This window comes from Vitis vinifera, chromosome 17 (assembly GCF_030704535.1).
Source record: "Vitis vinifera cultivar Pinot Noir 40024 chromosome 17, ASM3070453v1".
NCBI lineage: Eukaryota > Viridiplantae > Streptophyta > Magnoliopsida > Vitales > Vitaceae > Vitis > Vitis vinifera.
In genome coordinates, this window is record NC_081821.1 from 7,773,879 (window position 1) to 7,798,738 (window position 24,860).

Consider the following 24,860-nt stretch of genomic DNA (forward strand, 5'->3'; position numbering starts at 1 on the left):
TTGAGTTTGTTGTGGTCGGTTAGATTGATGCACCAAATGATTTAGCCATTTTTTCTTTCTCATTATAGGAGGCATGTCGGTAAACAAAAATAACATGATATGCTTTATTTGTTGGTTTTGAAACCAGATAAATAAAAGAAAAAACGGAAGCCAAAAAAATTTTCTCAAAATTTTTTCTCAATGATCAATACTTGTATTAATTTAATGAAATAACAAATATAGGTAAATTAGAATTGTACCTTGCGATTAGGCTGATAAATTTGAACTTCACCAAAAGGATCTTAGAATTCCAAATCCTCTAAAGCACCATGGATCTTTCTCTAACGTTCTCCAAATTATGATGAACTCAAAACGAGTGGGCGTTTTTCATTCTTGGGTTTTTTTTTCTCACACAACTTAATTGAAAACTTGTATTCTCATCCCATCATCCGAGAAACATTGAAATTTTTTTTTTTTTTAATACCACGAAAAAAAAAAAATAACTGACATGTTTTGAATTTTGAAAAACATGGGAGAGAATATCTCTCCCCATGATCCCCACTTAAAAAGTGTTTCTTTGAATTTTGAAAAACATGGGAGAGAATATCTCTCCCCATGATCCCCACTCAAAAGGTGTTTCTTAGGGAATACAAGTAAGTGTGGTCTTCACCACATTGTATCAAAAAATATTTTAAATAATCAAATTATAAAATAAATAAATCAAATCAAGATTGTGTGAAATTAATTTAGAATTTAAAATTCCAAACTAATAAAATCAACCCAACATAAAAAAAAATGTTCATATAATTTTAATGGAGCCGTTGAGAGGAACTATGGACATTATAATTTTAAGCTCCAATAATTTTGACAATTAATTAACAACTTAATTAAAAAATCAAAATTATTAATTCCAAAATTACTCCACTAAAAATTTGGAATTGCACTCTTAAAATTATAAAATTAAATATATTCAAAGGATTTGAATTGCCCATTGATATAGTCACTACATATGAGTCAATCCTCCATAAACGGTTCATAATTAAAGCTAGGTTTTTCCGTTAACCTCTTTAATTATATCTTTCTCCTTAAGTGCCATTGGTTCTCTAATGAATAATATATTTATGGTCAATCATAAATTGAGCGCTCTTATCATTCAAGGCCCGAACCAATACTTATGGGAACCGTCCATCTGACTTCTTAACGAAGGAATGGATTTCATCTTGTATATTAATATTCCCGGCTATTTATTTTATTATACTTCCAATACACCAAGAATTTGACACTATGTATTTGTGTCATTACCCGGTATGTCAAAAAATACAATAGAATAAATAGGAGTCTATTAATCACTCAGAATTAAGATCAATGCATATATGACCATCATTGATTAATATTGAATGCTCTATATTATAACGGAATTTATCAGAGATTCATAATTAATCGTGTTCCAGTCCTATATAATCAAATTATATAAAGCGCTTTCATTCCAATAATCTCATTATTAACAATCCGGATAAGATCATTTCATTCAGAATGTAATGAACCGCGCTAGTAATTTTAAATTAAAGATCCCAACTTTAATTTTTAATTACGAACATATTAGATTATTTTACTTTAAATATTATCCTCTTGTATATAACACTTATATACAATATTTAAAGTTTCAATTAAATAATCTAGGGTTTTCGATATTTATAAAGCATCTATAACATGCATGCAACAATAATATTGAAATAATTCCTTAAAAAAATATTAATAATCAGCAAAATAAAAAACATCTCATTTGTTTATGGGCACATATTCCAACAATCTCCCACTTGCCCTAAAGCAAATGTGACATGTCTCTAAGTCCCATCCCTTCAAGATGTTGCTCAAAAGTCCTAGCTGGTAAAGTCTTAGTGAACGGATCAGCTATGTTGTTCGCAGATGTGATCTTTTCAACTGAAACATCTCCTCTACTGACAATCTCTCTTACCAGGTGGAATTTTCGTTCTATGTGTTTTCCTTTGCGATGGTTCCTGGGTTCTTTGGCATTAGCCACTGCTCCACTATTATCACAATAGAGTCTGATTGGCTCATGCATATTTGGAACAACTTCCAGTTCTTTCAAGAATTCGCGAAGCCAGACTGCTTCTTTAGCTGCTTCACAAGCCGCTACATATTCAGCCTCCATGGTTGAATCAGCAACACAAGTTTGCTTGACACTCCTCCATATAATGGCTCCACCTTCCAAAGTGAAAACGGCCCCAGAAGTAGACTTCCGAGAGTCTCTATCTGATTGGAAATCAGAATCTGTATATCCGATAGGAATCAATTCCCTACCAGAGTATACCAACATATAGTTTCTTGTCCTTCTCAGATATTTAAGTATATACTTGACTGCTACCCAGTGATCTAATCCTGGGTTTGACTGGTATCGACTAACCACTCCCACTGCAAAGCATATGTCAGGTCTTGTACACAACATTGCATACATCAAACTACCAACTGCTGATGCGTAGGGAACTCGTCTCATTTTCTCCTCATCTTGCGGTGTTTTTGGACACTGCTCTTTAGAGAGATGAACTCCATGTCGAGAAGGCAAATTCCCTTTCTTAGAGTTCTCCATTGCAAACTTGACAAGCACCTTGTCAATGTATGCTGCCTGAGACAATGCCAGAAGCCTATTCTTACGATCCCTAGTCATTTGGATACCAAGAATGTAGCTTGCCTCTCCCAAATCCTTCATTTGGAATTGGCTGGCTAGCCAGTTCTTTACCTTGGATAGAGATTCTACATCATTTCCAATGAGTAGAATGTCGTCCACATAAAGAACTAAGAAAACCACTTTATCTCCTCCTATTTGCTTATAGACACAAGGTTCACCCAGATTTTGTTCAAAACCATAAGACTTTATGGCTTCGTTAAATCTGATATTCCAAGATCTAGAAGCTTGCTTAAGTCCATAAATGGACCTTTGTAGTTTGCACACTTTCTGCTCTTGGTCTTTGACCACGAAACCCTCTGGTTGGACCATATAAATAGTCTCTTCAAGATGGCCATTCAAAAATGCTGTCTTGACGTCCATTTGCCATATCTCATAATCATAATAAGCAGCAATGGACAAGAGAATCCTAATGGATTTTAGCATGGCAACTGGTGAAAAAGTATCCTCATAGTCTACTCCTTCCTTTTGGGTAAAACCCTTTGCCACCAGCCTTGCCTTGAAAGTCTCTACTTTCCCATTAGGTCCTCTTTTTCTCTTATAGATCCATTTGCAACCAATAGGCTTAATGCCTTCTGGTAGATCTACAAGTTCCCAGACTGAATTTGAGTACATAGACTCTATTTCGAGTTTCATGGCTTCCTACCATTTCTCTCGATCAACATCATCCATCGCCATTTTGAATGTCAATGGATCATCATCACTGCCATCAGTGACTGCAACTTGTGCTTCTCCATTTTCACGATAGCGAATGGGCAATCTTATTTCCCTCCCACTACGTCGTGGTGGCGGTGGTGTTAGATCTTGAGCAGTGGTTTCTTTTCTTTGTCGTTCAACAATTGTTGTTGGCATGGGGCTGATCTCATCAGCTAGCAACTCTTCTAGAACTACTTTACTTCTAGGTTTAAAATCTGCCATATAGTTATACTCGAGAAACGTAGCATTTGTTGACACAAATACTTTGTTATCCTGAGCGCTATAAAACATACCTCCTCTTGTTCCTTTAGGATATCCTACAAACATGCATACCTCAGAGCGAGGTTCTAGTTTCCCAGTCTTTCCCTTTAACACGTGCGCAGGGCACCCCCATATGCGAATATGTCTCAAACTAGGTTTGCGACCATTCCATAACTCTAGGGGAGTGTTAGGGATTGACTTAGATGGAACTATGTTCAGAATATATACTGCCGTTTGTAATGCATATCCCCAAAATGAGGTTGGCAGAGAAGAATAGCTCATCATTGATCTCATCATGTCAAGCAAAGTGCGATTTCTTCTTTCGGCTACACCATTTTGCTGAGGTGTCCCAGGTGCCGTGAGCTGTGATAATATTCCATTTTCAATCAAGTAGTCCTTGAATTCATAAACCAAGTATTCTCCTCCTCAATCTGATCGAAGAGTTTTGATTGATTTGCTAAGCTGTTTTTCTGCTTCAGCACGAAATTCTTTGAACTTTTCGAAAGCCTCGGATTTTCTTTGTATCAGATATACATATCCGTATCTTGAATAATCGTCAATAAATGTGACGAAATATTCATAGCCCCCTCTTGCTTTGACATTCAAAGGTCCACATACATCAGTATGTATGATCTCTAGAGGTACTTTTGCTCTTTCACCCTTAGCCGAAAATGGCCTTTTGGTCATTTTGCCTTCTAGGCAAGATTCACAAACTGGTAGAGTGCCAACTTTTAGCTCTTTCAAAGGACCATCCTTTGCTAGTCTTTCAATTCTACCTATGTTAATGTGACCAAGCCTTAAATGCCACAAATATGTGTCATTTTTATCATTAGAAATCTTTCTTCTTTTAGGGGTTGGTTCAGCGACTTTAAACATTTCGGTTTGAAGTAAATTTTTGAAAATTGGTTTAACAAAATATATACCATTATCAACATAACCTGAACAAATATTCATTCCATTCTTATAGATTGAAACAGAGTCAATATCAAAAGAAACGGAAATAAATTGTTCATGTAACTTTGAAACCGAAATCAAATTCCGTTTGAAATCCGGAATAAAATAAACATTGTGCAATAACAAATATTTATTATTAGCAAATGACAGTCGTACTGTCCCAACTGCTGTCGCTGAAACTCTTGCCCCACTGCCAACTCTCATCATGAAAGCTCCCTCTTCAAGATCCTTAGATGACTCAAGCATCTTCAAAGAAATACAAACATGGTTAGATGCTCCTGAATCAATAATCCAGCTTGAGAAATCATTCTCAACTAAGCATGTTTCCATTACTAATAAATCTAATTTACCTTGTTTCTTCTTTTGTTTCAGCTCATCAAGGTACTTCTTACAGTTCCTTTTCCAATGGCCGTCTTGATTGCAATGGAAACATTTCCCCTTAGGTTTAGGCTCAACAGCCTTCCCTTTCTTCTTTTGGATCTTCTTCTTGTCCTTTTGATTTCTCACATTTCTCTTCTTCTTATTCCTTGAAGAAGAAGCCTTTCCCACAACTGCATTAACCTCAGCAATATTTGCCTTGCCTCCCTTATCATCTATAAGGGTCTCATAAGATTGCAGCTCATTCAGGAGTTCTGTCAAAATTACATTTCTTATGGTTCATGATGTAGTTTGTCCTGAATTGGAGGAAAGAGGGTGAAAGTGTCTCTAAGATCATGCCAACCTGGGTCTTTTCATCAATTTTAGCTCCATTGATTTCAGCCTCATTAAAGTGATGAATCATTTTAAGGACATGCTCACGAACTGAAGAACCATTCTTCATTTTACTGTTCATAACAGCTTTCACAGCTTCGTGGCGGGCCTGCTCAGAGGGGCGTCCAAACATCTGCTGTAGAGATTCCATAATCTCTCTTGCAGTTTCAAGGCCCTCGTGCTTAGTTCTAAGCACTTCATTCATTGCTGCTAACAAGTAGCAGCGGGTCTTGTTATTTGCAATAATCCAACGATTATACTCTTCTGAGACAGCCTTGGAGGCATTAGCTGGAGGCATTGGAGGACAATCCTCCTTAAGGACAAAGTGCTAGTTCTCATTAATGAGAAGAATGTTCATGTTGCTCTTCCATTTTACAAAGTTTTCACCAGTTAAAACTTGAGAGGCGAGAAGTGAGAAAATTGGGTTTGACATATTTGCTGAACAAAAATAAGAAATATTTTCAATAAATAATTGCATAAATATCATAAGAAAATTAAAGGCAAAGTAAATATGAAGCAAGAATGCTCATGATAAAATACACCAAAAATTATACTTTAACAGCCTAAGGAATTTTAATTACCACAACTAAGTGCCACCGTAGGGTAGGTCAAAAAGCTGCTAATTAAAATGAGACTTTCTCAATTGATAAATATTATCCAAAATATCTCATATTTCTAATACTTATTAATTTCCTTTAAGTTCGGTCAAGAAAATAATTAACCAATTTAATTATATCTTTATGAGTGTAACCCACCATATCAGATTTTTAAGATTTAATTTAGAAATTGCCGCCGTAGGGTAGGTCAATTCTAAAATACATCTTAAAATCCTATCTCATGGAAGACAACCTTGTTATTGAAATTAGTAGACACTTTCCGTAGGGAGGACGAAATCAAAGCGTCTCTAAGCGCTACTAAAAACTCACAGTGTTGTATTAATGGTGGAGACCTAGGGTTTATATTGTAATATTACCCGCTCCCACTCATTATATTGCAAAAGGTGTATTTAATTTATAAAACAACTATTGTTTCATAAACCTTAGACAATTTAAACATTTTAAATTACTAAGCCTTTATAATTTTAAACAATTTAAAATTATAAATTAAGTCATCTGTGACATTATATAAAATAAAATAAAAATAAACGCATGAATGCATGACATGCAAAAATAGGTAGGCACTTTTCTAACTAAAATGACATGCTAAAACAAGGGTTGTGGTGGAGCCAGGGATAAAGTTAAGGGGCAACGTAAAATAAACCTTCTTCATATACATAACCAGCCAGAAGCCATAGCCTGGTGGTACTAGCAAGGAATACCCATCCTTCATGGGTTTGAATCCCCTGGCTCCACCCCTTGCAAGACAAAGTAATCATCAACTTTATAAATATAAAAATGGAAATGGCCGGGTTCCATGGACGTTAAATACAACCCAAATAAAAAAAATACAAATAATAAAACTGGGTCTTCCTGTAAATTTACATCTTCATCTTCTCCTTGAAAAGTGGTGGTCTCCATTGAATTTCTCAAATTCAATAAAATTCAAATTTCCTTGAATTGTGGTTGTCTCCATTGAATTTCTCAAATTCAATAAAATTCAACCCAAAACCGATTTATAATTACAACAGTAAACCTATTTACAAAAAATCTTATAAAATAGGAATTACAGCAAGAATCCTATTTACAAAAGATCTAATAAAATAATTATTACAAAAATAACAAAATCCATGGAACCAATAAAAAAACGGCCAATCCATTCCCACAAACATTCATCACCATGAACATAAAAATAAACAAACATCAATATGCAAAAGTGCCTACCAAAAGCCATGCAAAGATTATCAAATAATCATTCATTAAATTAATACAGAGTATCAACCTGCTCTGATACCAATTGTTGGTTTTGAAACCAGATAAATAAAAGAAAAAACGGAAGCCAAAAAAATTTTCTCAAAATTTTTTCTCAATGATCAATACTTGTATTAATTTAATGAAATAACAAATATAGGTAAATTAGAATTGTACCTTGCGATTAGACTGATAAATTTGAACTTCACCAAAAGGATCTTAGAATTCCAAATCCTCTAAAGCACCATGGATCTTTCTCTAACGTTCTCCAAATTATGATGAACTCAAAACGAGTGGGCGTTTTTCATTCTTGGGTTTTTTTTTCTCACACAACTTAATATATATTGAAAACTTGTATTCTCATCCCATCATCCGAGAAACATTGAAATTTTTTTTTTTTTAATACCACGAAAAAAAAAAATAACTGACATGTTTTGAATTTTGAAAAACATGGGAGAGAATATCTCTCCCCATGATCCCCACTTAAAAAGTGTTTCTTTGAATTTTGAAAAACATGGGAGAAAATATCTCTCCCCATGATCCCCACTCAAAAGGTGTTTCTTAGGGAATACAAGTAAGTGTGGTCTTCACCACATTGTATCAAAAAATATTTTAAATAATCAAATTATAAAATAAATAAATCAAATCAAGATTGTGTGAAATTAATTTAGAATTTAAAATTCCAAACTAATAAAATCAACCCAACATAAAAAAAAATGTTCATATAATTTTAATGGAGCCGTTGAGAGGAACTATGGACATTATAATTTTAAGCTCCAATAATTTTGACAATTAATTAACAACTTAATTAAAAAATCAAAATTATTAATTCCAAAATTACTCCACTAAAAATTTGGAATTGCACTCTTAAAATTATAAAATTAAATATATTCAAAGGATTTGAATTGCCCATTGATATAGTCACTACATATGAGTCAATCCTCCATAAACGGTTCATAATTAAAGCTAGGTTTTTCCGTTAACCTCTTTAATTATATCTTTCTCCTTAAGTGCCATTGGTTCTCTAATGAATAATATATTTATGGTCAATCATAAATTGAGCGCTCTTATCATTCAAGGCCCGAACCAATACTTATGGGAACCGTCCATCTGACTTCTTAACGAAGGAATGGATTTCATCTTGTATATTAATATTTCCGGCTATTTATTTTATTATACTTCCAATACACCAAGAATTTGACACTATGTATTTGTGTCATTACCCGGTATGTCAAAAAATACAATAGAATAAATAGGAGTCTATTAATCACTCAGAATTAAGATCAATGCATATATGACCATCATTGATTAATATTGAATGCTCTATATTATAACGGAATTTATCAGAGATTCATAATTAATCGTGTTCCAGTCCTATATAATCAAATTATATAAAGCGCTTTCATTCCAATAATCTCATTATTAACAATCCGGATAAGATCATTTCATTCAGAATGTAATGAACCGCGCTAGTAATTTTAATTAAAGATCCCAACTTTAATTTTTAATTACGAACATATTAGATTATTTTACTTTAAATATTATCCTCTTGTATATAACACTTATATACAATATTTAAAGTTTCAATTAAATAATCTAGGGTTTTCGATATTTATAAAGCATCTATAACATGCATACAACAATAATATTGAAATAATTCCTTAAAAAAATATTAATAATCAGCAAAATAAAAAACATCTCATTTGTTTATGGGCACATATTCCAACATTATTCACATGTATGATATGAACTTTTTGTCATCGAAAGCATATGATAAAATTTCATTTATAAAGATGATTTTGCAACATGAATGCCTTCAAGTGATGTGTAGTTGTGAGAATATCTTATGTTATGATTAGATATTGGAGGAAATTAAAATATCATGAAAAATAAATTTATTTCTAAAAATTATTGTTTGACAAAATATTATTAAAGATATGGGAGATTATAATACATAAAATTTATTTTTTAAAAAATATTTTTTATTCGATTTTCTTTATTAAAAGAATGGTCAAAAAGATAATTTTTCTATTTGACTATTTTTCTTCGAAGCAATTCTAACTTTGTTGTGGTCCGATGCACCTTTAACCATTTTTCTTGGTCATTACAAGATACATATCCAATAAATATACTTCATATACATGAATATTTTTGTCAAAAAGAATCTTTCTTTGAGTTTGTTCAAAAGGGCCTTTTTATTTTATTCCCACGGCCGGATAGGTACTGGCCTATCCAGGCCCTTTTTTGTTCCAATGAATCATAGATAGAAAAAAATTTATCTGATTTGAAAACAAAAATGCTTGTTATTAAAGCAACAACAATAATAAGAAGAACTATTTTCATTCCTATGATATAGAGTCAAAATAGAATCAAAATGTGAGTTCTTCTTATTATTTTATAATTCTTTTTTTCTTGTTTTTTTTCTTTACTATTTACATTTATGGACTAAAAACAAGAAAAAAAGACCTATTATTTAATAATTTAAAAAATTATTTATTAAATTCCTTTTTATAATTATAATGAATTTAGTTATTCAAGAAAAAAACTTTAATTGAACGCTTGAGTCCACAAAAAAGACTGTGATTTTATTTTTTATTCGATTCAGTTTTCCCGAATTTTATAAAAAAATTCGACATAGACATGAGGGAATACCTTAAAAAAAGATTCAAACTCTCTCTTTTTTGAGAAAATCCTTAACCATTTTTCTTCGTCATTACAAGATATATATCCGATAAATATACTTCATATACGAATATTTTTGTCATGAAATCATAGGATATGTCATGAAATCATAGGATAAATTCATTTATAAAGATGATTTTGTAACATGGATGATTTTAAGTGATGGGTAGGTTGTGAAGTAAGTATAAGGTAAATTGGTATTTCTGTTTTATCTTTAAGGAAATTAAAATATCATGGAAAAGAAATTAAAGGATTTTTTATTAAATAATGGTAAAAAAGATAACCATTTTGTATTGCTCTTCCTGTCGTGGTCTGATTAACCCAATGCTTTAGCCATTTTTCTTCCCATATCTGATAAACATATGAGAGTAAGCATAAGGTAAATTGGTATTATCTTATCTTATGATTAGATATTTGAGGAAATAAAAATATGATAAAAATAAATTTATTTCTAAAAATTATTATTTGAAAAAATATTATTAAAGATATGGTGGATTATCTTGAATTTATTTTAAAAAAAATATTTAAAGGGATTTTTTTATTAAAATAATGATCAGAAAGATAATTTAGGAGAATAGTTAGAAAAGTCATTTATGTAAAATAATTTGTATTAAGAAAAAAATGATTTTTTTTTAATATGGAGTTATTTAATTGAGAAATGATTTATTTCTTAATAACAAAACAAAACCAATAGTGGAAGAATTGGAATTATTTATTATTTGCAAGTAAAAATATTTTTTTATAATAAAAACGGAAATTATTTGATATTTGCAAATAAAAGAGTCTAATTTCTTATCTAATAATTTGTTAATTAAAATTAAATGGATTCAAATAAAATAAAATGTTGAAATGGAGATTAAACAATAGAATGAGATGACAGTTTGAAGACTCATTCCAACCGTCATCTAAAGTGTTACAAAAAAAATGTCCAATTTTTTTTGCCTGCTAAAAAGATTAAATAAATGAAAAAATAAAATATTGAAATTGAGAGTGAACAATTTAATAAATTCCTTTGATAATATAGAAAAAAAAAAATTAACTAACATAAAAACACAATAATTTTTTACTTGAAAAACCCTCAAATAATATGCAAAATTAAAAACAATGAGGTCAAAGATCTTAAATCTATAAACCATTTTATAAGAGTACAATACAATACACAACACCTCATGTGCTCTTAGTAGATCTCAGGGATGCAGAATTCCTTCATGTAGAAGTAAAATGAACTTCTTTAAGAGTTTTGGGAACATGAAGTCAAATTAGGGTTTTTAAAAAATCCGCATCAAAACCAAATACATTTTTATCATGGTATTTATAGGATACAAATCTTAGTGGACTCAAAATTGGAATTTTCCAAAATAAAATTGATCACCGAAATTTGGCAAATTAGGAAGAAAAAAATTGTCAATCTTAAACTATATGACCTAATGTACCAACAATGAGGCTTTTCATTCATAAGTGTTTAAATTGTGTACGTACCAAAAAAAAAAAAAAAAAAAGTCTGGTAAGTTGAAAATCTAAAATGACCAGTTATGTAAATAGTAAGGATGTTATTTTCTCAACCTAATCATTTTATTGATTTAGGAATAGTAATTTGATGCAGGGTTACTTTTATTTCAATTGTTAGTTGATTATCTTGTTTAAGGAGTTGGTTAATTAAAACTTGAAGACATAATTATTATGCTAAAGATATTTTATTTTAGATTGATTACTCTAAGTGGTAATGTTTCCTACTTGGATTTTTTACACAATTAACATTAATAGAAAAATATGTGAAACAAAAATTTATTAAAACTGATAAATTGTGGGCACAATCTTTGTGGTAATATTCTTTTACAAAAGAATAAATCTTTCTAATTCTTTTACCTTGATCATAATTTGGAAAGTAATGATAAAAATATTTTCTTAATTTTAGAGATTAATCGAAGACCACAAGGAGCTTATTCCCGAATGAATTTGTTGAAAGATCACATATATAGTACTTTTGCTGTTTTTTTTTTCTTTGTAAAACCTCTTTTCTCGTGTAGAGTCGTTTTTACCAATTCAAAAAAATCATTTATAATACACGATACTCACTTAGTGCTCCAAATCTAGAGAACTTGTAACTTGTTCCAATATATATATATATATATATATATATGAATTGATACTTTTTTGTAATAATAAAAATAATAAAAAAGATTAGATTTAGAACTTTACCTTATTTTATATATATATATTTTCGACTGACCATGTTAAAAAGAATTATAAATCAACCTTCCTCCTCTTACATGTCACCTTTGAACTAGGGAAAATGTTGAGATGGGGATTGAAGGGATTGGGTGAAATGAGGGCTCTGAAGAGCCACTTGCAACAGCTCATGGTCATCCCAAGCATCACGGTAAGTCTCCAAGTTGACTTGGGCATTTCCTATGCCTGATAAGATTAGCTCCTTCCTCCATTCTTCCAAGTGTGGAAACCCAACATTGTCTAGATATTTATCACGGTACTGCAATGGAAGGCAAGCATTGCTCTTAAAATTAATTAATGAATCAATCACTTTTGATTTTGAAGAACCTTGGTTTTTTAGAGGAAAAATTTACAGGAGAAGCATACATGCTGAAATAATCTTTACCTCAAAATCTGCAATATCGTGAGTATGATGCTTTGGAATGCCAGCGGCATCTCTTGACTGATAGAAGTCTTCAATGGACTGCATCATTTCATGGAATGATGGTAATGTTTTTCTCCCAGACAGCAGCTGAGCTATCCATATTGCTTGTGATTCAAAGAAAGGGAAACCTATGATCTACATCACATAATCAACAATATAATGGAATTGAAATAGATATATAAAAACTGGGATTTTTTTTTTTCCTATTACCTTCCTGGGAATGCCCACAAAAGATAGAGAGGGTGCGAGGGATGGAGGGAAGGTGTGCTCATACAATGGGCCTACTCTGTCATCATCCACTGCTACTATTCCTTTGGTGTCAAGAAATGGGAAGGCATATGAATACCTGCACATGGTTCATTCCACATTATTATTAGGAAATTTAGGCCTGAATTATTATGAATTTCATTTGCATTACCCGGTGCAGTATATGATAGTGTCTGCCAAGACCCAAGACCCATCTACAAATACTACTCGTCCATCTTCATGAAGGGATTCAATCTGCAATTCCTAACATTTTTAATGGTGATGACTTAAAGGTGGCATGGCCCAAGAGTACTATTAAAATTGATTACTGTGAAAACTTGCTTTCCTTGTTGAACAAAGAAATATGCAGAGTTTGTTAGGTTGTTACAAGTTAGTGGAATTTTTTTATTTTGTTATTTTTCATTTTCTGGATGAGCTAGAGTCTTCTCGATTGTTCCAAGCCTTCCTATATATGTTGCTACTGTACAATCAGTGAAGATGGGGGAATCAATGAATTAGTTTTATTTCTCTCTCAGGCCTTTGTTTGCCTTTCTTGCCATTTACCTTTTGTTTTTCTATTATGGTATCAGAGCATATTCCTTCCGTTTTTCCTTCCTTCTGAGCATGGCTAAGGGCAAACCTCCTCAGCATTCTTTTCAATCTCCCATGGAAGATCATAGTAGTCCCTATTTTCTTCACAATGGTGATCATCCAAGTCTCTCTCTGGTTTCTCTTTCACTTGCTAGATCTGGTTCAAACTATCATTCTTGGCGCCGATCAATGGTTACAGCTCTAAATGCTAAGAACAAACTTGGGTTTATCGATGGAACCATCTCACGTCTTGCTGCAACAGATCTCCTTGCTGGTCCTTGGTCTCGCTGCAACAGCATGGTCATATCTTGGCTCTCTAACTCGGTTTGCAAAGAAATTGCAGAGAGCATCCTCTATCATGAAACAACCATTGAAATATGGAATGATCTATACGAACGATTTCATCAGGGCAGTGGTCCTCGAATTTTTGAAATCAAGCAAAAAATTCTTGCTCACACTCAGGGATCGGCTGATGTCAATACCTACTATACTCGACTAAAATCCTTGTGGGATGAGCTTCGAGAATTCAAGGCGATACCAGTTTGCAATTGCGGTGGCATGCGTGTTTATATGGAAGATCAACAACGAGAATCTGTGATGCAATTTCTGCTAAGTTTGAACGAATCCTTCGCTCCGACTCGAGCTCAAATCCTGTTGATGGAACCGACTCCTCCTCTGAACAAAGTTTTCTCCCTGGTTGTTCAAGAAGAACGACAACGATCTCTTACCACCTCCAACTCTCCAGCATTCACTGCCCCTGTTTCCTCTAGATTTCAAGCGGCATCCAAAGCTTCTTCTCCTACTAATTCCTCTCGATCAAGAAAGGATCGCCCACTCTGTACCCATTGCAACATCTTGGGTCACACAGTTGATCGATGCTACAAAATACATGGGTATCCACCTGGATTCAGAAATAGGCCCAACTTCAAGCCCAATGGTTCTCGCCCAAATCAGATGCTACCCAATAGTCTTCACACGAATCAGTTGACTCTCATAGATGGCTCCACCGCCTCTGCATCTCCACCGCCTCTCACTCATGACCAGCACAATCAGTTATTGGCTCTCTTGAGTTTGCATAGCTCGAGTGGCTCCTCTACCTCATTCGGTGACAGCAACCCGCTTCAGCAATCCATTTCCAACTTCACTGGTATCCTTTCTCTTTCTCCTTCATCATCCACTCTCAACCCTAGCATTTGGATTTTAGATTCAGGGGCAACCCACCATGTTTGCACTAATTCCTCCATGTTTCACTCTATTCATTCATTTTCTTCCAACACTGTCACTTTACCCACTGGTACAAAAATACCAATCACCAAAATAGGCACCATTCATTTGTCACCTCATCTCGTGCTTGAACATGTTCTCTACATTCCAACATTTCAATTTAATCTTATCTCCATTAGTGCCTTAACTCAAACCAATTGTTTTTCCTTTGATTTTACTGCTCGTTTTTGCTTCATTCTAGACCATTCACAGGGGAAGCTGATTGGGATGGGTAGACGTCAAGGCAACCTTTACCTCTTAGATAGCTCAGTCTTTCGTTCTATTTCCTTTGCATTCGTTGTTGATAACAACACTTTTGCTCATGTAAACAAATTGTGGCATTTCAGATTAGGCCACCCATCCAATGTCAAACTCAGTGTATTGAAACCTCATTTATAGTTGCAAAGTAATGGCAATACCAATCTTTCTTGTTCAATCTGCCCTCTGGCAAAACAGAAACGTTTGCCATTTGATTGCCATAATAATTTATCTCCTTCTCCCTTTGATCTCATACACTGTGATATTTGGGGTCCATTTCATATTCCCACACATGATGGATTTCGTTATTTTTTGACAATCGTTGATGATTGTACAAGGAATACATGGGTTCATCTTCTACGTGCTAAATCTGATGTCAAGACCATTTTTCCACAATTTTTCTCCATGGTTAAAACCCAGTTTGGTCTCACAATTAAAACAGTTCGTAGTGACAATGCCCCTAAATTAAACCTGTCCAATCTCTTTACCCAACTTGGTGTGCTCCATTTTTTCTCTTGTGTTGAAACTCCTCAACAAAACTCGGTTGTTGAGCGTAAACACCAACACATCCTAAACGTAGCTTGGGCCTTATATTTCCAATCCAACATACCTATAGGATATTGGGGGGATTGTGTGCTTACTTCGGTTTACCTTATAAATCAAATTCCATCACCATTACTAAACAACAAAACTCCTTTTGAGCTATTTTATCATAAATCACCATCTTATTCCCATCTCAAATCTTTCGGATGTCTTTGTTATAGTTCAACTCTTCCTAACACCCGTCACAAATTCTCTCCTCGAGCCTTACCTTGTGTCTTTTTAGGATATCCTTTTGGTTACAAAGGTTACAAAATTCTAGACTTAGAGACCAATCGAATATCTATCTCCCGGAATGTTATCTTCCAAGAATCTGTGTTTCCTTTCAAGTTATCTCAGAATAATAACTCTGTTGCTTCAGATTTCTTTTCTGAAAAGGTGATGCCTGTTGTACCAGTTTCTACCCCTTCCCCTTCTTTTGATAATTCGACTTCACATCCTAACAGCCTTGACTCTTCCTCCAATGACATTTCACCTCATACCACCTCCCACACAACCACCAGATCTTCTAGATTATCCCAGCCACCCAAATATCTCTCTGATTATCACTGTCATTTAGCTTCTTCTACTCCTTATTTCGATATATCCAACTCCACTCCTTACCCCTTATCCGATGTCATCTCCTACAATAAACTTTCCCCTTCTTTTCGTGCATTTTCTATTTCCATTTCCATCATCACAGAACCAACAACATATGCTGAGGTTGTCATTGTACCCGAGTGGCAGCATGCTATGCGAGCTGAACTGCAAGCTTTAGAGTCCAATAATACCTGGTCTTTGTGCACTCTACCCCCTGGAAAAACAGCAGTTGGTTGCAAATGACTTTATCGTGTTAAATATCATGCTGATGGTTCTATTGAAAGGTACAAAGCACGACTTGTTGCCAAAGGGTTCACACAGCAAGAAGATGTTGATTTTTTTGATACTTTTTCACTTGTTGCCAAGATGGTCACTGTCAAGGTATTACTCTCTCTTGCTTCTATTTACAATTGGCATTTGACTCACCTTGATGTCAATAATGCATTTTTGCACGGTGATCTGTCTGAAGAAGTTTTCATGCATCTTCCTCCTGGTTATCACCGTGAGGGGGAGCCTTTATTACCTTCCAACACAGTTTGTAAGTTACACAAATCCATCTATGGCTTGAGACAAACATCTAGGTAGTGGTTTGCAAAATTCTCTGGTGTTCTAATCTCTGAAGGCTTTCAGCAATCTCATTCAGATTATTCTCTATTTATCAAGACAACAGGAAATGATTTTATTGCTTTGTTAGTGTATGTTGATGACATAATAGTTGCTAGTAACAACAAGATTGTTGTTGATAATTTGAAGAATTCTCTCAACAAAAGCTTCAAATTAAAGGATCTAGGAAATCTCAAGTATTTTCTTGGACTTGAAGTAGCTAGATCAGCTAAAGGGATCCTAATAAACCAGAGAAAATATGCTCTGGAACTCCTATCTGAAACAGGCTACTTAGGATGCAAACCTGCCAAAACTCCAATGCAACCGAATATGCAACTTTCTCAAGATGATGGAGAGCTGCTAACAGATCCCAACATGTACAGAAGGCTCATAGGGAAGCTTATATACCTTACTATCACCAGGCCAGACCTAACTTACTCAGTGAACAAGTTGAGCCAATTCCTAAGTCAACCGAGGAGACCACATTTGCAAGCGGTCTACAGGATTCTTCAATATATCAAAGGATCACCAAGCAAAGGTATTTTCTTCTCAGCTTCCTCATCTCTTCAATTAAAGGCCTTCTCAGATTCTGATTGGGCAGCATGCCCAGATTCTAGAAAATCAGTCACTGGATTTTGTATATTTCTTATAGATTCTTTGATATCATGGAAATAAAAAAAACAAAGGACAGTTTCAAGATCCTCAGCTGAAGCAGAGTATCGAGCAATGGCTCATGTGACTTGTGAGCTAACATGGTTGATTGCCTTACTCAAGGACTTAGGAGTTCCACACACACAACCTGCTTTGTTGTATTGTGACAACCAAGCTGCTCTACACATTGCTGCAAACCCGGTCTTCCATGAGCGTACTAAACACATAGAGATAGATTGTCATATTGTAAGAGAGAAGATTCAAACAGGTATGCTCAAAACTCTGCATGTTGCTTCACAACATCAATTGGCTGATATACTTACCAAACCTCTCTTTCCTGATCAATTCAATTCTCTCATAGACAAGATGGGAATGTATAACATATACATTCCATCTTGAGGGGGAGTATTAAAATTGATTACTGTGAAAACTTACCTTCCTTGTTGAACAAAGAAATATGCAGAGTTTGTTAGGTTGTTACAAGTTAGTGGAATTTTTTTATTTTGTTATTTTTCATTTTCTGGATGAGCTGGAGTCTTCTCGATTGTTCCAAGCCTTCCTATATATGTTGCTACTGTACAATCAGTGAAGATGGGGGAATCAATGAATTAGTTTTATTTCTCTCTCAGGCCTTTGTTTGCCTTTCTTGCCATTTACCTTTTGTTTTTCTATTAAGTACCATATACTCCTGCCTAAAATTTGGTGCTGGTAGATGGTAAAGGGGTACCTGCAGATGAAGATGCAAGTTGTGGAGTTTGGAAATGACTTTAGATAGACCCTCAGAAATATCAAGAGATTTGACACTTAGATGGATTTCTTTTGCGACCACCCACGAGCTCCATGGATATGTCCCGTCCACTCACTGAATTTCGTACAACCACCACCACCACCTGTGAGGAGTAGTGCTGGTGTTACATATGATACAAGGAAAAATGCTTTGGTACTGAAATGATAGGTACCGAATCATAGAGCTAGATGATTGGTGGTGTCTTTTCAATATGTATTCAAAGCCTTCTCAATGAGTATTGAGAAAGGTACATTTTTATAAAGTTGTGGGACTATTGATATTATTGGTAGAAAATCCCAAGAAGATGTTTTGAATTACATTACCTCATTGTGAAATGGGTGAGGAAACCTGTAGATGTGCATTTGCTTCCATTCCTAGACGACAAAATAAACAAATTCTCCTTCTCATCTTCCAATAATTTGGTAATTAATGATTGATCTACTTGGAACAATCAAATATTTACTTGTCAAAATAGCATTTCTTATGAGGTGGAAATAACAAAATGGTAAATCAAATCTCATTTCAATCTCTCATATCTTGACCCGAAGAATGCTTCCATCTTCTCAAAATGAGCCTAATGGAACCTAGACCCACTTCTGCTTTACATACATCATACTCACATAATTATATCATTTGGTTAGCACTTAGCACCACAAAAATATAACAATTGTCATATAATTAATAGGGTTAAGTATACTTTGTCCCTCGATTTTTCAGGCTTTTCATACTTTCTCCTCTTGTAATTAAAATTTAATAATTTGATATCCAGAGTTGTTAAATAGTGTCACAACCTTTAAACCTTATTAACGACTATTATAATCTTGCATTTAAGCCCAATTAATGACTATTATAATTTGACATTTTTGGTCTCATGCAAATATAGCGTGAGATAGAGTTTGTATTTTTTTTTTTTTTAAATTTCATTTTAAACAAAAAAAATATTTTTAAAAAATTGTAATGTTGTTTCATTATTGTTATTTGGAAACAATTTAATAAAAAAAAGAACAATTTTAGAAAACTCATTTTTAAAAATTTCTAATGTTGTTTCGCTTTTGTTTTTTGGAAATAATTTAGTAGAAAAAAAACAAACAACTTTTTTTTTTTATATAAAAAAGAGTAAGAGTTGTTTTCACATTTTTTAAAATAAAAGAAAAATAGAGAAAAAAAATCATAAAAAGTAAATAATATCATAATGAATAGAACAAATTTGTCAATCTTAAACCTAATGTAACAATAATGAAGCTTTTAGTTCACATGAGTTTAAATTATGTAACAGGAATGATGTACTTGTAAGATGTAAATATATATATATATATATATACTATTAACAAAATTTAAAGCAAAAAAAAAAAAAAAAAAGTAGCATTAAATTGAAAACCTAAAGAGTGACTTGGCATATTATTTGATATATAGGCAATTTGAAATTTTTATCAAATTTAACAAATGTTCATGAACAACTTTTTGAAAGTGTATTTGTAAAAATGCACAAATTAAGTTTATTATGGGTCAGCAAAAATATTATATATATATATAAAACATGTTATTTATTTACAAGATTCAAATCTTACAAGATGATACCTCAATTTTTAATTTAATAACATTTACTCGATCAAGGTTTATATTATTCCTTATCGGGTTATTGAGCTCACTCCTTTTCCTAAACCTCCTTCAAGCTCTAAACACTAGGATTAAAATGGGATTCTTCTCTCGGCTTAATCATTTTATTGATTTAGAGTAATTTGATCCGGGGATACTTTTATTTCAATTTTTAGCTGATTATCTTGTTTGAGGAGTTTGTTAATTATGCCAAAGATATTTTATTTTAGATTCATTACCCTAAGTAGGTTCATATGGTAGCATTTTCCAACCCATTTCATCTTGTTCAGTCAACCTTCCTCCTCTTACATCTCACCTTTGAACTACGGAAAATGATTTGGATCAAATTGGATAACTGTAATATAATCATACGGTAAGATGCTGAGATGGGGATTGAAGGGATTGAGTGAAAAGAGGGCTCTGAAGAACCACTTGCAACAGCTCATGATCATACCAAGAATCACGGTAAGTCTCCAAGTTGACTTGGGCATTTCCTACGGTTGATAAGAGTAGCTTCTTCCTCCATTCTTCCGTGTGTGGGAACCCAACATTGTCTCCATATTTATCAAAGTACTGCAATGGGAAGCAAGCATCGTTCTTAAAATTAATTAATGAATCAATCACTCTTGATTTTGAAGAACCTCCCTTTTTTAGAAGGAAAATTTACAGAAGTATACATGCTGAAATAATCTTTACCTCAAAATCTGCAATATCGTGAGTTTGATGCTTTGGAATGCCAGCGGCATCTCTTGACTGATAGAAGTCTTCAATGGACCGCATCATATCATGGAATGATGGTAATGTTTTTCTCCCAGACAGCAGCTGAGCTATCCACATTGCTTGTGATTCAAAGAAAGGGAAACCTAGGATCTACATCACATAATCAACAATATAATGGAATTGAAATAGATATATTAAAACTGGGATTTTTCCTATTACCTTCCTGGGAATGCCCACAAAAGATAGAGAGGGTGCGAGGGAGGGAGGGAAGGTATGCTCATACAATGGGCCTACTCTGTCATCATCCACTGCTACTATTCCTTTGGTGTCAAGAAATGGGAAGGAATATGAATACCTGCAGTAGTTTGAGGCTTTGAGCTCAATCATGGCCTGCATTTAGGCTTAAATTATTATGAATTTCATTTGCATTACCCGGTGCAGTATATGATAGTGTCTGCCACGACCCAAGACCCATCTACAAATACTACTCGTCCATCTTCATGAAGGGATTCAATCTGCAATTCGCAACATTTGTAATGGTGAAAACTTAGAAGGTGGCATGGCCCAAGGTAGATGGTAAAGGGGTAGTACCTGCAGATGAAGATGCAAGTTGTGGTGTTTGGAAATAATTCTAGATAGACCCTCAGAAATATCTAGAGATTTGGCACTTAGATGGATTTCTTTTGCCACATCCACAAGCTCTATGGATATGTCCTGTCCACTCGCTGCATTTCCTACAACCACCACTACCTGTGAGGAGTATGAATGTTACAAATAATACAAGGAAAATGCTTTGATACCATAATGGTATTTTCTGAATAAAAAATTTGGACTATGATAAAATCTACACCATCGAATAAAGGTACCACCACTAAATTGATGGTACCTTTTGATATGTATCAAAAGCTTTCTCAATAAGTATTAAAAAAAAAAAAAAAGTTAAAGTTGTGGAACTATAATGCAAAGTTTTGAGATGTTGATGCAGATTGATGTTGTTGGTAGAAAATCCCAAGAAGAGGTTTTGAATTACCTCATTGTGAAATGGGTGAGGGACCCTGTAGATGTGACTATGCATTTGCTTCCTCTTCCATGCTTCCATTCCTAGACAACAAAATTTTCACCCAATTGTTTATTTTCTGATGTAAGCCTTCAGCCTAAAATTTTATGGAATAATTAGAGATACCATGATATAAAAGTTTTATAAAATTGAAAATTTGATTTATGAATCATAACTCTAGAAATATATCACACATCCATATTGAGTACATGGACCTCAACAGAGCAATTTAGTTTATTTTTATATAAAATTATATATTTATAATATGAATCGTGAACAGAAAACTTTTCGGGTTGAATGATGAATCCAATTTAGAAAACATTGCTAAAATCATGAACTTTTTGTTTAGCCCATTTGAGAAGAGAGGATATTGAGAAAGAGGCTTTGACATACCTTTAATGGAAGGCAACCTAGGGTGAGAGTACTGGCCTGTGGCCACAACCACAGCATCAAACAGCTCCTCCACCACCTTTTCAGACTTGACGTCTCTGCTCCTCACAACCCACTTCAAACCTCCACCTACTTCATCTGAATCCAACATCCCCACATACTCCACCTTAGTATTGAACCTTATCGTCTCCCTCAGCCCAAACCATTCACAAAAGTCCTCAAGGTACCATAGAAGTTCCCTGTGCCCAGGAAACCTCCTCGTGTCCCTACCTTTCTTCACCACAAATGGAAAATCACTGAACCCCACGATCTCTCTAGGACTAGCCAGCCTCAGAGAAGCATAGATGCTACTATGGACCTTCAAAAATTTACTCCTCCCCAAAGGGTCCTCGCCCTCAACGTTAGGGTCATATAGCCACTGCCCTCCAACATCATGGTTCTGCTCCATCATCACCACACAGTGGCCCTCCTTCCTTAGCTCCCTCGTGGTCACCAGCCCCGACGGACCAGCCCCGATCACGCATACGTATTTGGATTGCTTCCTCTCTGAAAGCATATTGGTGGCCAGTGATGGAGGATTGCAGAGGTAGAATGCTGGTTTCTTAGGTACCCAGAAAATGGTTGTGGGTGAAAGGCTTATGAGTTATGATTTTTGGAATTTTCTACCTTAAATTTCTTATCTAATCTGAAACAACAGAGAAAAGAAAAAGCAGAGAGAAAAGAGTAAAGGTGTTTTTGGTCTTTTGAATTTCTAAGAACTGTATTCGGTTTCAAATAGCTCTTTGTTGTTTTATATATATATAAGAGTTGCCATGTTTCACCTATTAGAAAGCTTGTCTCCACCCAGTTTCCAAACTTACTCAAGTGGCTATAACAAAATGCACAAGAGGTACAGTTGTATTCTAACATCCCCACAAGCTGAAGGTCGAGGAAGAACTGAGAGCTTGGAACGAAGACTTAAAAATCGTTGAGTAGGTAGAGGTTTCATCATAGCATCTACTGATTGATGAGTCGACGACACAAATTATTGCCAATGTTCGTTGAAGTACTTGATCACGCACAAAATGGAAATCAATTTCGACATGTTTGGTACGAGAATGTAGAACTAAGGATGAAAATATCGGTAATTACGAATACATCGGTACTTCAATTTTATGGATATATCAACGGATATTTTAGAAAAAAATATTGATAAACCTAAAATTGATCAAAATTTATAAAAATATAAGAAAAAATTCATAAAAATATAATTATAAATATAATGATATTTTTAAGTTATTTTATTAAATAATTTGATATATCTATAATATGATTTATCATATTTGATAATAATATCGTATGCATCGATAAAAATATTAATTTTATAAGTGTATATTTATTATCAAATTACATCTAATATTATGATATTTGATTATAATATGTCTAATTTTAAAATATGTATTAATATTAAAATTATGAACCATTTAATTCAATTGTGTTAAACAATATAAAATAAATTCTGATATGTGTACAATTTTTTAATATTTAATTAATTATTAATGATATTAAAAACACTATGAAGAAAATTATATAATTTTTATATTTTTGGTAATCAATTAAAAGAAAATTTTGCATTTAATTATAAAATAATTAAATTTAATTTGCTCTTTAAAATATTCTTTTAATATTTTCTTTATATAATGAGTTTAACTATATATATATATTTAATGCGTATTATATAACAAGGGCAAGTTTGCCCAGACAGTAAGTGGGTTGAACCTCAAACTTTTTGGTTTGGGGGGTTCGAATTCCCTCAATAGCAAAAGGAATGACCTTTTTCTTAACCCGCGTTGACCATGTGATATATCGGGAAAAATTGGCGATTTATCGCCAAAATCGCCAGATATCGTCGATTTTTTGGGATTTCTCCCGAAATTTCGTTGGATCGATATTTCTCCATGAAATATTGTATTGACACCCTTCAATACACGATATATCGCTGACATATCGCGATATTTTCTTCGTTGTGTAGAACAGGGCTCACAGCCAACCAAGTAGGTAGTACTTAAATTGTCACATAATATAACCAAAGTGTGAAATAATGGAACCTTAAGCTCACGAATAAGGAATTGGATCGAATTGGATCCAAACCAATTCAGAAGTAGTGTTTGCAACAACTCAGTATTTAGATTCAATGCTGGACTGAGAGACTACCTTTTGTTTGCTAATGGACCAAGAGACTAAGTTATTGCCAAAGAAGACACAATAGCCCCCAATACTTTTGCGGTCATCGAGACAACTAGCCCAATTTGCATCAAAATAAGCAAAAAGATTCAAAGAAGATGTTGTAGAAAGGGTAAGACCATAGAGTGAAGAGCCTTTAAGATATCGAAGAAGTCGTTTAACGGCCTGCCAATGAGTGTTAGTAAGAGCATGCATGAATTGACATAGTTTATTGACAACAAAGGAAATCTTAGGATGAGTAATAGTACAATATTGTAAAGCTCTAACAAGGCTTCTGTACGAAGTAGGATTTGAGAAAAAATGTCATCTTTAATGGAAAGCACCAGTCCATAGGCCATAGGAGTAGCACATGGTTTCGAATCAACCATTTAAGCTTTAGTTAACAAGCTAGAAATGTACTTATGCTGACACAAATGAAGATGAGATCCAGACCTGGTTACTTCAAGCCCCAAGAAGTAACTTAAATCACTCAAATCCTTTAATGAAAAACATGAATCCAAATGAGAAATAAGTTATTGGATTTGAGAGGAATTATTGTTAGTAACTATGATGTCATCCACGTACACTAGAAAAACAATCATGTCTTTGCTACTGATGTAAATAAACATGGAAGAATAAGCCTTGGAAGAGTGAAAGCCCCATTGTAGTAAAGCACAAGGTGCCTACTTGAGTTCGTACAAAGCATTGTTAAGTTTGTAAACATGCTTGGGAAAGTTGGGACTCACAAAACCAGGGGGTTGGGACATGTAAACAACCTCATTTAGGTCACC

The 24,860-nt window shown here is 33.8% G+C and overlaps 1 protein-coding gene and 1 pseudogene across 1 annotated transcript; both read right to left on the reverse strand.

The window, feature by feature from the left end:
- Nucleotides 1-12,157: 12,157 nt before the first annotated feature.
- Nucleotides 12,158-18,476, reverse strand: LOC104882401 (flavin-containing monooxygenase FMO GS-OX-like 9; annotated as a pseudogene).
- A 1,429-nt stretch (nt 18,477-19,905) lies between these two features.
- On the reverse strand, nt 19,906-22,613 carry LOC100265518 (flavin-containing monooxygenase FMO GS-OX-like 9). The gene is made up of 7 exons (XM_010665021.3): nt 21,871-22,613; nt 21,451-21,521; nt 21,012-21,170; nt 20,853-20,935; nt 20,640-20,775; nt 20,397-20,570; nt 19,906-20,273 (listed from the first exon to the last, which is right to left on the reverse strand). Exons 1-7 carry the CDS (start codon nt 22,421-22,423, stop codon nt 20,067-20,069), a joined length of 1,383 nt encoding a protein of 460 aa, XP_010663323.1. The 5' UTR covers nt 22,424-22,613; the 3' UTR covers nt 19,906-20,066.
- Between the last annotated feature and the right edge of the window lie 2,247 nt (nt 22,614-24,860).

Excerpts from the sequence above, each read along its gene's own strand:
- LOC100265518 (XM_010665021.3), bottom strand. The coding sequence starts at position 22,423 with ATGCTTTCAGAGAGGAAGCAATCCAAATACGTATGCGTGATCGGGGCT. Across the intron at positions 20,571-20,639 it reads TTGTGGGCATTCCCAGGAAG|ATCCTAGGTTTCCCTTTCTT; the intron begins GTAATAGGAAAA and ends TATGTGATGTAG. Across the intron at positions 20,274-20,396 it reads ACGATATTGCAGATTTTGAG|TACTTTGATAAATATGGAGA; the intron begins GTAAAGATTATT and ends TTCCCATTGCAG.